We start from the raw sequence: 14,836 nt of genomic DNA on the forward strand, positions 1-14,836 counted from the left end.
TTGTCAGCTAGGGGACCTCATCAAATCTAACCACCCACATTGTAAGATTGCATAAGAAATAGCAGAAGTAGGCCACTACTCCCCTCAGTTCAGCTGCGGCATGCCATAGAGTCGCATGAAGGGTGTCTACTTAGAACAGAGATGCGGAGGAATTTCTTCAGCCAGAGGGTGGTGAACCTGTGGAATTTGTTGCGGAGGCCTGGTCATTGGGTGTATTTAAAGCAGAGATTGACAGGTTTTTGATTAGCCAAGGCATCAAAAGGTTATGGGGAGAACGCCAGGCAGTAGGGCCGAATGGGAAAATGGATCAGCTCATGATTGAATGGTGAGGAAGAAACGAGGGGCTGAATCGTCTATTTCTGCTCCTATGTCTCATGGCCCTGTTTTTTTTTTTCTGGAATATTCCTGGCCCGATTCCACAAATCTCTCTCTTTGAATTTACAATCTCTGTAAATTCCAAACTTCCACGACCCTCAGGGGAACCATTCCTGCTTGCCCCCATCATAAACGGGAGACTCATTTTCTCCGGGAGGAAGCAGCATCTGGCCTGACGCAACCCCTCTAAGTTTTAAGGGTTACCAAGATCTCTTATTCTTCTCAAATTAGAGTCTAGTTCCAGCCTGCAATCAACCCTACTTGGCTGCTGGATGCAGAGGCACTGCTTCATAGAGCAATTCACTGAGTGAGAATACTTTTAAGACATCTTGAAGCTGTGGTAAGGTGTTGTGTGACTGCAGACTGCAGAATTGCAGCAAATGGTTGTGATTATTGCACAGTCCAAGCCCTTTAATCTTTGGGAGAAAGCCACAGACTTGCGGTTCCCTTGATGAAATCTTCAGGCCTCTCACATTCTTGTGTCCCTCCTCTCTGCATGCCCCGTGTCTGTCCATCCCTTTGGCTGAACCGTGTGGCTGCAGAGTCCACCTGAGCTTCACTGAACTGCACACAACTGCTTCTATCCCAGCCTGAACCTGCCCTTGAGGAAGTCAGGAGAAAAAACCTTAGTAGAGAGTAGAAGCAATTTGGCCCTTTGCTGGTCAATAAAACACCACCCATCCTGACCCCACCTCGCATCAGTGGGTCTGCAGCCCACCATCACTTTGAGAACAATGCAGCGGCCTAGTAGGATTGCTTGTAGGCTCGAGCTAGACTTTTATTTGAGGAAAATTTTAATTTAATCTAGACATACAGCACGGTAACAGGCCCTTTCGGCCCATGATCCTGTGTCGCCCAATTACACCTTACATTTTTGAAGGCTGGGAGAAAACGAGCACCCGAAGGAAACCCACGCAGACACAGGGAGAACGTACAAACTCTTTGCAGACTGTGCCGGATTTGAACCCAGATCACTGTAACAGCGTTGCATGTGAATCATGAATGCGAGATCTTACGGAAACATAAGACAGGCCCAGATGCTTTTGGGTCTCGCCCAACAGATATTGGATTAGTCAGGGCATCAATCAAGGGTCACAGGGGGAAAGTCAGGACTGAGTGGGTAGATGAATCAGCTCATGATAGAATGGTGGTGCAGACTAGATGAGCCAACTTCTGCTCCTCTATCTTGTGATCTTGAATAAAGTCACCATCTGGGTGAATCTATATTATTTCATTGAAATAATGTGGTCTGGTTAATTGTGAAATAATGACTGAAACTTCCCACCACATGTTGCGCAACTGTCCATTTAATTAGATCAGGAATCAGGTGAAGTGAAAGTAATAGAAATATACAGCACAATATAGGCCCTTCGACCCACAAAGTTGTGTCTTTCCATAGCCCTCTATTTTTCCAAGCTCCACTTACCGATCCAAAAGTCTCTAAAAGACTATCGTATCCACCTCCACTACTGTTGCCAGCAGCCCATTCCACGCACCCACCACTCTCTGCGAAAAAATGTACCCGACGTCTCCTCTGTATTCACTCCCCTGCACCTTAAACCAGTGCCCTCTTCAATACACCATGTCCCGACTATTCTGTCTCTCTACTTCCTTTCTTTCTCAATCTGTTTATTAAGTTACATCGAACATACACGAGGGGAATTACATTACATTGATGTATTTGCGTGTTTTAGAAGATATTAGTATTTAACAAATATATATTAACCATAAATTTTTTCTCCTTTTGTAAAACAAAGAAAAAAAGAGAAAAAATTATTTTTTTTAATTGCAAGATCCCCTCTAATGAATCTAAAAGAGGGGCTGGGCTGTCCATTCTGACAGTAAAGCAGGAAAACAAAAGGTCTTCTGGTTCAAACCAAGTTTACCACAAGGAACTAGGAGAGAATCCAGTACAAGATTGTAATTCTTAAATTATACGGAAAAATTGAATAAACAGTCACCAAACTTCTTCAAATTTAAAAGATGTATCCAATTCTCCAACTCTCGATTTTCTCCAAACTTAAACATGACATCAGAGAGCCATTGAAGTCAAATAGATGGGTTCGGACCCTTCCATTTAAGTCAGGGGTCTCAAGCCTGCGGCCCGCGGGCCAACTGCGGCCCTCGGGACAATAGTTTGTGGCCTCGCCTTAATATGAAAGTTTAATGTTAGTGCGGCCCGTGAGTTTGATATGATTGGCACTTTTCAGTGTTGTGTGCGGAGCTGAACGAACCTACCAAACACGGTGGGGTATATTGCTCTCGGGGGGCGGGACATCGGCTGGGCTTATTGCAAATATAAGCATATTTGTGTGCATTTTCTATTTGTCATTATATGCACGCGGCACATGTGCAATTTCCGCGGCCGCTCCCGCTTCACACGCTTCGGCGTCCAGTTTGAACCCGGAAGTTGTTGCTCAGCGGGCCAGAAAAAGAAGCGGAAAAGATGCATCGGCTAAACATTGACCTGCAGTGCAACTCTGAACTCAAAACCAAGTTCAAGGGAGGTGAGTGGAAAAGCAGACAAGCTTGGGCAATTTTTGAGAGAATTGCCCCCTAGCTTCCCTGAGCTTTCCCGAATGTTCAAGCGGACCCTGTGTCTTTTTGGGAGCACATACTTGTGCGAAAAGCTCTTCTCTCCCTTGAACTTCAATAAGTCCAAGTATAGGTCCAGACTTACTGACAAGCATCTTCAAGTCCTACTGAGGGTCTCAACTGCCTCCTCCCTTAAGCCAAATGTGGCTCGGCTAAGCGAGAGGAAGCGCTGCCAGATCTCTAGAAGTAAGAAATAGGCAGAAGAAGACATGTTCATAACAGTTTATGTTCAATGTTCCATTCATGTTCAGAAAGTTAAAGGTTAAAGAACTGTTAATACAGACATTTGAATCTGAATAATAATAATTACATTTCTCCAGTCAGCAACTATATGTGGTTTTTTCAGTCTTCTATATCTGCTGTATTATTATTTTCATTATTATTATTTATTACTGATTGATTTTTTTTTTCCTTATGAATTGTTAATTTATTTATTTTTTCATTTTATTTTGTGTTAAAAAATAAAAATAAAAACATTTGTAAGAGCTTCTCTTGTGGAAAACCTGATGCGGCCCAGCCTCACCCAGACTCTACCTCCAGCGGCCCCCGGGTAAATTGAGTTTAAGACCCCTGGTTTAAGTAATATGGCTTTTCCAACCAAGGCATCTCTTCTTCCATTCTGCTCCCTGCAACCTCCTTTACCACCAATGGTTTCAGACGTTCAAACAATCTCTAAAGCCCTTAGTGTTGTGACAGCATGAACAGGGTTAACTCTATTGCTGTCAAATGCAATTCCCTGCATCTGTTCCTCATCAAATGACATCTTTATGTAACCTTGTGTTAAGGTTAACCTCCAATCAGATTAAACAGATGTTCCTTATTTCCATTTAAACAGGTCTTGTTAAACTTTCCATAAATTCTGATGCTCTCTGATGGGGTGGGGGAGATGAACTACAACATACTGTAGCTTCTGTTAAACTTACTACAGAGAAGCTCTACTTTGTTACTCATTGCACGAGTGGTTCTCAACCGTTTTCTTTCCACTCACATTCCACCTTAAGTAATCCCTAAGCCATCAGTGCTCTGTGATTAATAAGGGATTACTTAAAGTGGGATGTAAGTGGGGGAAAAAGGTTGAGAATCACTGCTCTAGACCCAATTGTTACAGATAGATTTTGCTTGAGAAAAATAGTCATTGGCTCATTTCCTTTGGAGCTCTGAAACCATGCACATAACGAGTCAATTAGGGACGATTAAAACAGTGGTTTTCAAACTTTTTCCCCTCCACTCACATACCACCTGAAGCAATCCCTTACTAATCACAGAGCACCTGAAGCAATCCCTTACTAATCACAGAGCACCTGTGGCATTGGGATTACTTCAGGTGGAATGTGAGTGGAAAGAAAAGGTTTGAAAAGCTCAATTCTTGGGCTGACTATTTCTTTTGGAGCTGGCCTTTGAAGTGTTGATGAAAGGTCACTTTTCTATTGATTTTCCATAAGTACAACCCAGCCTTCTCCTCACCACTTTGATAGATTCTTGCCAGGGCATCAATCTCTGCCATAAATACAAAATTTCCTTCCCCGAACACCACTGTCTGAATCAGAATCAGAACTTATTGTCATGAACAAGTTCCGAAATTTGTTTTGTAGCAGCATCACATTGCAAACATTGCAATAAATTAAATTACAAAAATAAATAAATAGTGCAAAAACCAGGAGCAAGTGAGGCAGTGTCTGTGGTCAACTGATTATTCAAGAATCTGATTGCAGAAGGGAAGAAGCTGTCCTTGTGTCGTGGGGTGTTTGTCTTCAGGTTCCTGTAACTCTTTCCTGATGGTAGTAGTAAGAAGAGGGCCCGGCCTGGGTGGTGGGGGTCCTTGAGGATAGAGGATGCTTTCTTAAAACACTGCCTCTTGTAGATGTCCTTGATGGAGTGGAGACTGGTGCCTGTGATGTTGCTGGATGGGGTTAACAACTTTCTGGAGCTTTAACCCAAATTGTGCATTGGGACCTCCATAACAGACAGTGATGCAACCAGTCTAAAATGCTCTCCACACTGGATCCATAAAAAAATTTGAGAGTCTTTGGTAACATATCAAATCTCCTCAAACTACTCAGCCTTCTTCGTGATTGCATCAACGTGGATGCCCCAGGACACATCAGAGATGTTGACACCTAGGAATTTGAAGTTATTGACCCTCTCCACTGCTGACCCCTTCATGAGGGCTGGTTCCTGATTTCCCCCTCCTGGTCCAAAATCAGCACCTTGATTTTGCTTATATTGAGTGCAAGGTGGTTGTCGGGACACCACTCAACTAGCTGATCTCTCTGACTCCTGTACACTTCCACATTTGATGGTCTGTCCTCTTCCTGCACCAAGGATTTCTTCACCTTCTGTGTTTGGTGCTGAATTTCTTGTGAAAAATGTCAGATATTTCCAGAGCACTTGGACATCATTCTACCCAAGTTTCTCCAAATTCTCTTCTGGTACTAGTACAGGATAAAAGTACACATGCACTTTCCATAGCATTGGACGATGAAGATTTTGCTTCCTCAACACTCCTGGGTGTATTTTATGGATTTTGGGCCGCTGATTATTTTCCTATCGTGTACTTTTTTTTTAAAAAAGATACAACCGATTTTTGTGATTTCCTGTCATATTTTAAGTCTACATCAAGCAGACAAAACCATGAAGTACAACATGTTGTTGAAAGTTCATTTTCTGCTTTCGCTCTTGGACGTCTTCCCTGCTGGTCTTGGTGCAGTCAGTGATGAACATGGTGAAAGGTTTCACCGGGACATTGCACCTTGAAAAAGCAGTATCAGGGCAACTGGAATCCATCAGTGAGGGCTGACTATTGTCGGACACTGACATGAGAGGCATCAGATGCTGAGTACAAATGAAAAATCAGCAGCAAAACATGTTTTGGTCGATTGAACTAACGCAACGTGTCAGCATCGTTATGCGATTAAACATGGTAAATACAGTAAAGTTAATTTAATATTTCTCCAACATCCTATGTGATACAGCAAAATCTGGAATTATCATTTTGTTCAGCTTGAAGCTATCTAGCATAATCCCCAATTTTTATTCAGGAAGCAAACTTTTAGAAAAAAAATTGGTGTACAGTGTATAGTCAGTGTGGTGAGATTACTCCAAATACATCCCCACTGGGTACACCTTCCGACAGTGCTGACACTCATCTGGAGCTCCCGGTTACCAGCCATTTTAATACCCCTCACCATTCCTATACAGACGTGCCTGTCCTCTGTCTCATCCAAAGCCAGGTTAAATTGAGCTCGAGGAACAACACATTCTTGCTGGGCAATCCTGATGGCATGAACATTAAAGTTCCAATTTTATATAACCCCATCCCTCGAATCTGGCACTGTCTGTAGGGAGTTTGTATGTTCTGCCTGTGTCTGCGTGGGTTTTCTCTAGATGCTCCCATTTCCTCCCACCCTTCAAAAAAAAAAAGTACTGGGTGTAATTGGGCGGCATGGACTCATGGGATGCAAGGGCCTATTATCGTGCTGTATGTCTAAATTAATAATTTTAAAATTGTAATTCTCACCCCGTACATGGTCTGCTCCCTTACCTCTCTCACCCTTGTTTGTCCTTTCACCAATTGGCCCATCTCCCCCACCCCCCCCTTCTTTCGATTCTTGTCTTCCAGCGATCCTGACCCAAAATGTAGACTGATTTGGTGCTTGTGGAGGCTTGGTGAGGCCAACACGAGGGCACTGTGGGGACCGACCACAGTCTAGAGTCCTCCCATTACTGGGCACTGAGGGGCTCAGACCAAGGCGAAGCCCCTCAAACAACAGAAGGGAAGTGACGAGGTGCCACAGGGGTGGTAATGATGTGAATAAAGAGATTACAATGTACTGTGATAGAAATGCAAGGATACAAAACCATGTGCAAAGAAACTTTGAACATTTTTCCTTTTCACTTATTGTGAATAAGCCTATTTTGGCCAAAAAAAAAAACACAAAAAAATTACTCTATGATTCAACTTGTCCTCACCTACCACCCTCTGCATTTAGCACATTATCCTCTGTAATTTCTGCCACCCACAGCATAATCCCACCATCTTCCCCTCTCCATCTTCCACAGCGACCATTCCCTCTGCAACTCCCTCATCCACTTATCTGTCCCCAATCCCCCCCCCTCCCCCCACTTCCTGCGGCCACAGGAAGTGTCACACCTGCACCCACACCTCCTTCCTCGTCAGCATTCTGGGCCCTAAGAAATCCTTTCAAGTGAAGCAACACTTCACTTGTGTATCCGCAGGAGTCATCTACTGCTCTCTTTGTGGACTTCCCCATATCAGAGACTGGGCTCAGACTGGGAGATCACTTTGCTGAGCACCTTCGCTCTGTTCATATGAGCCATTTCAATGCTGCACCCCACTCCCATGGCCCCACGTACCGTCCCATCAAGACACTCGTAAATTGGAGGAGCCACACTTGATTTTCCGCCTAAGCGTGCTCCAACTGGTGGCGTCAATGTGTCTCCACTTTCTGCTAAACTACTCTCCTTTCTCCCTCCATTCCCTTTTCCCTTTCTACAGCTCTCCATCCCCCCTCCCCTTGTTTGCTGGTTTTCCCTCACTCCCTTACCCACCTACTACCTCCTGCCTGTGGGACCATGCTCTTCCCCCTGCCCATTCTCTTCCCCCCCCCACCATGTTGTCCAGGAACCTGCCTACATTTTTCTCACATCTTGATAAAGGGCTCAAGCCTGAAATGTTGGTAATGCTTCTTTGCTATTATAAAGTACACTGTTTGACCTGCTGCAGCTCTATGGTAGTGTTTTTACTAGAGAATTCCCATTTTGCACCCCTTTCCCCAACCCCTTGTTTAAAGCTGTCCCCTTGGCCACTTGTACAGATTTGGAAGGAGAGAACGTCCCCACCCAAACATCAGCCACTGTAACCCTGCCTGGATTAAAACTGTCCCCTTGGCCATTTGTACAGATTTGGAAAGAGAGAACGTCCCCACCCAAACATCAGCCACTGTAACCCTGCCTGGATTAAAACTGTCCCCTTGGCCACTTGGACAGATTTGGAAGGAGAGAACGTTCCCACCCAAACATCAGCCACTGTAACCCTGCCAGGCCATGTTGCGGGAGATGTCAAACATATAGAGCAAACTTACAGCAATGACAGTGATCAGGATGCCTGCAGTGCACAGCACAGGGTCGCTGATGGTCTCATTCTCCTTCAGTGGATAGTTGATACTCTCATCACTGCAATAGAAGCCACGATGGTATGGCTTGACGGCATTGAACTCCACCATGAAGAACGGCAGGGAGGCTGTGAGAGACAAGAAGTTGTAGTGAATCCGAAGATCCAGGGAGGAAAGGGTTGCGATGGCTTTAATATAAACCCCACACTCCACAAAATCTAAAATGCGAACAGATCGCTCCACTGAATGAACTGTTTCAAAGCATCAGTCTCTTACTTTCTCTACAGATGCTGTCTGATCCATTGAATATGTTCTAGTATGTTACTCCCTTCGGGGAAGAGATACACTAGTGTAAGAGCCAGAACCTCCAGGCTGAGAAATAGCTTCTTCCCACAGGCAGTGAGAATGCTGATGAACTGCTCACATTAACCCTCCGAGACTACCATTTAACCAATATTTATCTTTTCGATAGTGCGTATAAAGTTCTGCATATGTATTATTTGTCTGTATGTGCGTTACGCCTGGTTGTGTGTTTTGTAATGAGGAACGGAGAACACTGTTTTGTAATGAGGACCGGAGAACACTGTTTTGTTGGGTTGTACTATCAGATGACGTTAAACTTGAAGTGCTGGGAAAACTCAACAGTTGGGCAGCACAGATGGCATAATGGTTAACGCAATGCCTTTATAGCACCAGCGATCAGGAACAGGGTTTCAATCCCACGCTGTCTGTAAGGAGTTTGTGCGTGCTCCCCATGTTTGCGTGGGTTTCCTCCAGGGGTTCCAGTTTTCTCCCACCATTTAAAAGCCTACCCGGGTTGTAGGTTAATTGAATGTAAATTGGCTGGCATGGACTCATGGGCTAAAATGGCTTGTTACCGTGCCCATTGCCAGATATGTGATGGAAATTGTGCTGACCGACTGCATCACGGTCTGGTATGGGGGACGCCAATACTCTAAGCAGAAAGCCCTGCAAAAGGTTGTGGACACCACCCAGGACATCACAGACAAAAAGTCTCCCCAACATCGAGAACATCTACAGGGAATGCTGTTGTCGGAGGGCAGGAGCAATCAAAGATCCACACCACACATTCTGTTCTCACTGCTATAGATATAGGTGTCACAAGCCCCACACCACCAGGTTCAGGAACAGCTACCAATATCAGACTCCTCAACCACAAACTCAATCAGGACCTATTTAAGGACTTCTCACCTTACTTATATTTGAATATTTATTTTCTACATTGCACACTTTGTTTGCACTCATTCTTGTTCACATTTCTCTCATTTGTACACCTATCCTTTCTTGAGTACAGTTCTTTTGCACTAGCAATAAGGAGAAATTCTGTCTGGCCTGCAGGAAATAGAATCGCAGGGTTGTATGTACTCTGACAATAAATCTGAACTTTGAAATTCAATTTTCCCTTCGTTCCACTCTCTGAGTTTGCTATAAACCAGTTACATCCTATTTTTGTTCACTTTGGGAGAATATCTTGAAGTGTTGATTTGGTTCTTCACTCTCTTCCTACATTGGCACAAGACAGCCTGGCCTGTTGAGTGGAGGGTTTCCCAGTCCACTTAAGTACTGGACTGATGAACAACCTCCTATAATTGAAGTGTTACAGCTTTCACACGTTTGTCAGAGTTGAGGAGGCAAGTTGCAGACAGACAAATTTAACCAACAGCCTGAATGAAAGTAATTTTTCCGGAGGTGCCAGAAGGAATAACCACGTTAGGTTGAACTTACTTAACCAAGAACGTGGAAGTTTTGACGAATTACAAATCCAATTTACTTGCCCTTCAGCTGAAACAGATTGCCCTGCAGCTCAGCACTTGGTGAGATAGAGCAGCCACTAATTTTACTCAGTGTTCTGCTTGCACCCGACCTAAAATCACCCAACTGATGAACTCCACGACTGGCTGTTGTGTTTCAGAGATGGCTTACATTGAACACTACAACACAGTACAGACCCTTCGACATTGTGCTGACCTATATATTTGTACCAAAACAAAAACCAAAACCCTCCCTACCTCATAACTATTTTTCTTTCATTCACATTCCTGTCTAAGAGACTCTTAAATGCCCCTAATGTTGCAGCCTCCACCACTACCCTGGCAATTTATTTGCAGGCACCCACAACTATGTGTAAAAAAAAACACCCCTAAACTTTCCTCCCCTCACTTTGTGCAGATGTCCTCTGGTGTTTGCTTGGTTTTGTTCCATTAACAAGGGTTATTATAGAAAGGCAATACACAAACGTGATGGACAAACTCAACAGGTCACGCAGCATCCAGAGGAAGTAAAGGGTAATTAACAGACAGCACAGTTACAGACCCATTCAACCCACGAGCCCTTGCCACCCAATTGACCTACAAGTATGTTTTGAATGGAGGGAGTAAACCAGAGGGTCCCCCCCGGGGAAAATCCATGCAGGCACGGGGCGAAAGTACAAACTCCTTGAAGGCGGCGCACGATTCAAATCCTGGTCCCAATCGCTGGCGCAGTAAAGGCATATGCTAATCGCTACACCAACCATTCTGCCCCGGCCCCTTCGTCAGGTACAAGTAAAAAGAGACAGGTGCCTTAATAAAAAGGTAGGGGGGAGGAGAAGAGGGAGGAGTATAGGCTAACGGGTAACAGGTGGATACAGGTTAGAGGATAGAAGAGAAAAGAGGTGAGGTGATGGGGAGGGGAGAAGGAGAAAAGGAAATGAGGGAGTAAGGGTTAGAGAAAGGCAACCAGTTGAGAACAAGGCATTGAGCAAATCAAAATGAGAACATATTAATCTGCTCCTCCTTGATGTCTGGTGTCCTTTTGGAGACAAATGTTTCAAACAAATGGAAAACAATGAAAAATAGAGACTATCACCAGTTACATTTACAGTGGTTTAAAAAAAGCAACCACAAGTTCTTTTCTCCAGTTAGCAATGCACTTGCCCACACCACTAACTCCTTGGAAACTACACTGGCAAGTCATTCAGCACATCAGGGCATTTCTTAATGAGGCACAGGTGGTCTTATCCCAATATTTGCTGGGCCTTACATTACATAGGATGTTAGCGTATCTGTCTGCCGAACTTTGACCCTAGACACGACCCTGCAGTGGGTCACTAGCATTTCTGTGTGCTACAAGGGAACAGCCATTCACATCTCTGAATTGCAGGCAGCAGCTCTCTTCTGGAACATCCTTCCCACAATTAAAACAGGGAAACTTAACTGGCATTATTACTTTATATGTTGTAGGAGCTTCAGAATCAACTGTCATTCACACACAACAAAATTTGTTGATTTGCAGCAATCACAGTGTAAATGTTGCTATAAATTGCATTTTTTTTTAAAAAAATCAATGAATTAGTGCAAAAGAAGAGAAAGTGAGGTAGAGTCTGTGGCTACCATGTTAAAGAGCACAGCCTGAAAAGTTGGTTCTGTACCTTTATCTTTGCTACATAAAGAACACGGTTTGACCTGCTGAGTTTCTTCTGTGTTGTGTTTTAACTTTTAGTGTCTGTGGTTCATTGTCCATTCAGAAATCTGACAGGAGAGGGAAAGAAATTGTCCTTGTGCCACTGGGAGTTCATCTGCAGGCTCCTGTACCTCCCCCCTCCCTGATGGTAGCAGAGTGAAGTGGTGGGGGTCCTTGAAGATAAAGGCTGGTTTCTTAAGACACTGCCTCTTGTAGACGTCCTCGACACATTCAAGCTCTTATGGGAAACTTGCCTCCAGAATAAAGACACTGTGCAGGAAATGTAGCCCAACCTCTCCCTTACAAGTGTTTAACACCCAGATTAAACAGGAATTCCATCCCTTCCCCTCACCCAGCACAATACAGGAAATTAGTTCACATATAACAATGCACCTAGCCCACACTAACTTTCCTTGCAGTGTACAGACAGATGAACCATTCCTCCTCTTATTACATGCCCCCCCAACAATTTCTTCAATAATGCTGCATATAATAAACAAAATAATCTAACATCTGTCTAAACAGGATGTAAATAAACTTCTGGATTCGAATTTAATAAATCTGAAGAGCATTAGAATCACAGACTCAAGTTATACAGCACAGAAATCAGGCCCTTTGGCCCACCTAGGCTATGCTGCCCAAGTGGTCTAGCTGGGCAGGCAAGCTGGTATTCTGGGCGAGGTCCTGTTTGACTGCGCTTGCCACATATCGTAAAGATGGCACTGCTGAAGCTGCTGCAATGGGTTGCGTACCCAGGAAAGACGGGGAGCAAAATCACAGCGCTCCTTTGCAAGGTCCCACTCCCCGGTTGTGATGCTGGCGGCCCTGTACAGGCTTTAAATGACCTTTATTATTAAAATCATCTCAAAAGCAACGGAGGTCTGTGCGCGGACCATCAGGGCTTGCGGCCTCTCGTGGATCAGCAGACAGGCGCGGGGCACCTAAGCAGGAGAACACCCTCCTCTCCCACTCAGAAAAGGAGAAGCCTCGGAGATGGCCACATGATGGAGACCACGGCTGCGGACTAGCAAACTCCCCGGTTGTAATGCTGGTGGCCCTGTACAGGCTTTAAATGACCTTTATTATTAAAATCATCTCAAAAGCAACGGAGGTCTGTGCGCAGACCACCAGGGCTTGCGGCCTCTCGTGGATCAGCAGACAGGCGCGGGGCACCTAAGCAGGAGAACACCCTCCTCTCCCACTCAGAGAAGGAGAAGCCTGGGAGATGGCCACATGATGAAGGAGACCATGGCCGCGGACCAGCGGCTGAAGGACCCACAGGCTGCTAGAGACCTGCTCGTGGCAACCAGCTATTGGGACCAGGATCTGAGCCTCTAAACCAAGAGAAGCTGCCCCAGAAACAACACAGCTGAATTCTAGGAGACACGCTTGGATTTATTTAACTTTAAAACAATGTACACAAAATGCACCATCTCTCCCTTCCTCTGTCTCCTCCTTCCCATCTCCTCTCAGGAAGAGTTGGGCTGAAATTCCTCAAAGTGGCACTTCTGTTCACTCAGAAGTCAGGAAGTGTGAATATAGATGGGCGTGCTGGGAAACGTCAATGCTTCCCTTCTACAGGGAAGGAGCACCTCAGAGCCAGATGAGGAATGAATTACACACAATGCGATTAAAGTCAGAGGCAGCTCAAGGTTTTGACCAGTGACATCCTGGCACATTCATTCAGCTCAAGCATACACATGCTGATGTCATGCTAGATAACGCCGTCGATGCTCAATCCCCACTCGGAGACTGGAGATGACTAACGAGGTGCTGAACATTAGGAAAGGCCTTGGAGAATGTCAGTGGCGAAATTTCTGTTTCCTGAGTTTGATGAATCAGCATTCATGGGGCAAAGAAGTGAAGGGGAAAGAGAGAGTGTGCAACAGATTTACAGAGCACAACACTACTAAAAACTAAAATCCAGAACAGCGTTCAAAAAAAAAAAAAAACAGATTAAGCGATCTATCAACCAGGGCCAAGTTTCTGGAGTACTAAAATTCTTCTGAAGAACAAACTAAAGAATCCTTATTTAACAAGAGTGAAACATGGGAGTCTGAAGCTGATGCGATTGTAGTAAACACAAAGGAATGCTGGAGGAACTCAGCCAGTCTCTCAGCATCCAGAGGAGGTAAAGCAATATCACCAACATTTTGGCCCCAAGCTCCTCTTCCAGGAGGAAGGGATGGAGAGGAAGTATTTCACTGAAGGATCCAGCACTGAAGGGATGGGTGAAGGTTTTAAATGATTGCTGTCTCAGATTGAGGAATAAGACATAGGAGCACAAGTAGGCCATTCAGCCTATAGAGTCTGCCCTACCATTTAATCATGGCTGATCCATTTTCCCCCACTCAGCCCCGCTGCCTTATCCCTATAATCTGGCTAATCAAGAACCTATCAATCTCAGCCTTAAATAATCCCATCGACCTGGCTTCCACAACCGCCTGTGGCAACAAATTCCACAGATAAGCCACACTCTGACTGAAGAAACTCCTCCGCACTTCTGTGCGATGTGGTCGCCCTTTAATTCTGAATGCTTAAGTTTCTCATTTTATAAAAAAAAAGCTACTGCAGAAGCTGTTGAATCCAGGAGCTTATGTCCCCAATTACAGCGCATGACAGATTGTAGATGGCAAATTGGCATTGAGCAACAAATGTTACTAAAGCCATGTGCAACTACAGTGGTGGATCAGCAAACACCAACTCTCGTGATCCAGCTGTTTCAGGGATTGATAAACCTCAGAGGGACTGCAACTCAAACCAAGCTGCTAATCCAATAATTATCTGGACAACAAAGCAGAACCCGCAAACTTGCAGAGCAAACCATAGGAAACGTGTTTGTTCCTTTTTAAACTGGGTAAATTCTCTTTAAATATATATGACTGTTTATTGAAAAAAACCCGCAGATGCTGGAAATCTGACATTAAAACTGGAAATGCTGAGAACGTTAAACAGGTTTGGCAATGGGAGAGGGAGAAGGAAAAAAACTGAAGGGTTTCAAATCGACGGCATGCAATATAGTTTCCACAGATCAGATTTTTTTTAAATTTAGGCATACAGCATGGTAACGGGCCCTTTCTGCCCACGAGTCCATGCCACCCAATTAACCTAAACTCAGGGTAAGTTTCAAACGGAGGGAGAGAACTGGAGCCCTCGGGGAAAATCCATGCAGACACAGGGAGAATGTACAAACTCCTTACAGACAGTGCGGGATTCGAACCATGGACCCAATTGCTGGCACAAACTGCTACATACCAATGAAACATTTTTGC

At 44.6% G+C, this 14,836-nt stretch overlaps 1 protein-coding gene across 1 annotated transcript in view; it reads right to left on the reverse strand.

Annotated features, from left to right (window-relative positions):
• The window catches only part of LOC138758401 (phospholipid phosphatase 3-like), an 86,948-nt gene that overhangs the window by 31,248 nt on the left and 40,864 nt on the right, over window positions 1-14,836 (reverse strand). The window contains exon 2 of the mRNA XM_069927259.1: window positions 8,073-8,230. Within this exon, the coding sequence (XP_069783360.1) occupies window positions 8,073-8,230 (158 nt within the window). The remainder of the gene's footprint in view (window positions 1-8,072; window positions 8,231-14,836) is intronic.

Source organism: Narcine bancroftii, chromosome 3 (assembly GCF_036971445.1).
Source record: "Narcine bancroftii isolate sNarBan1 chromosome 3, sNarBan1.hap1, whole genome shotgun sequence".
Classification (NCBI taxonomy): Eukaryota; Metazoa; Chordata; class Chondrichthyes; order Torpediniformes; family Narcinidae; genus Narcine; species Narcine bancroftii.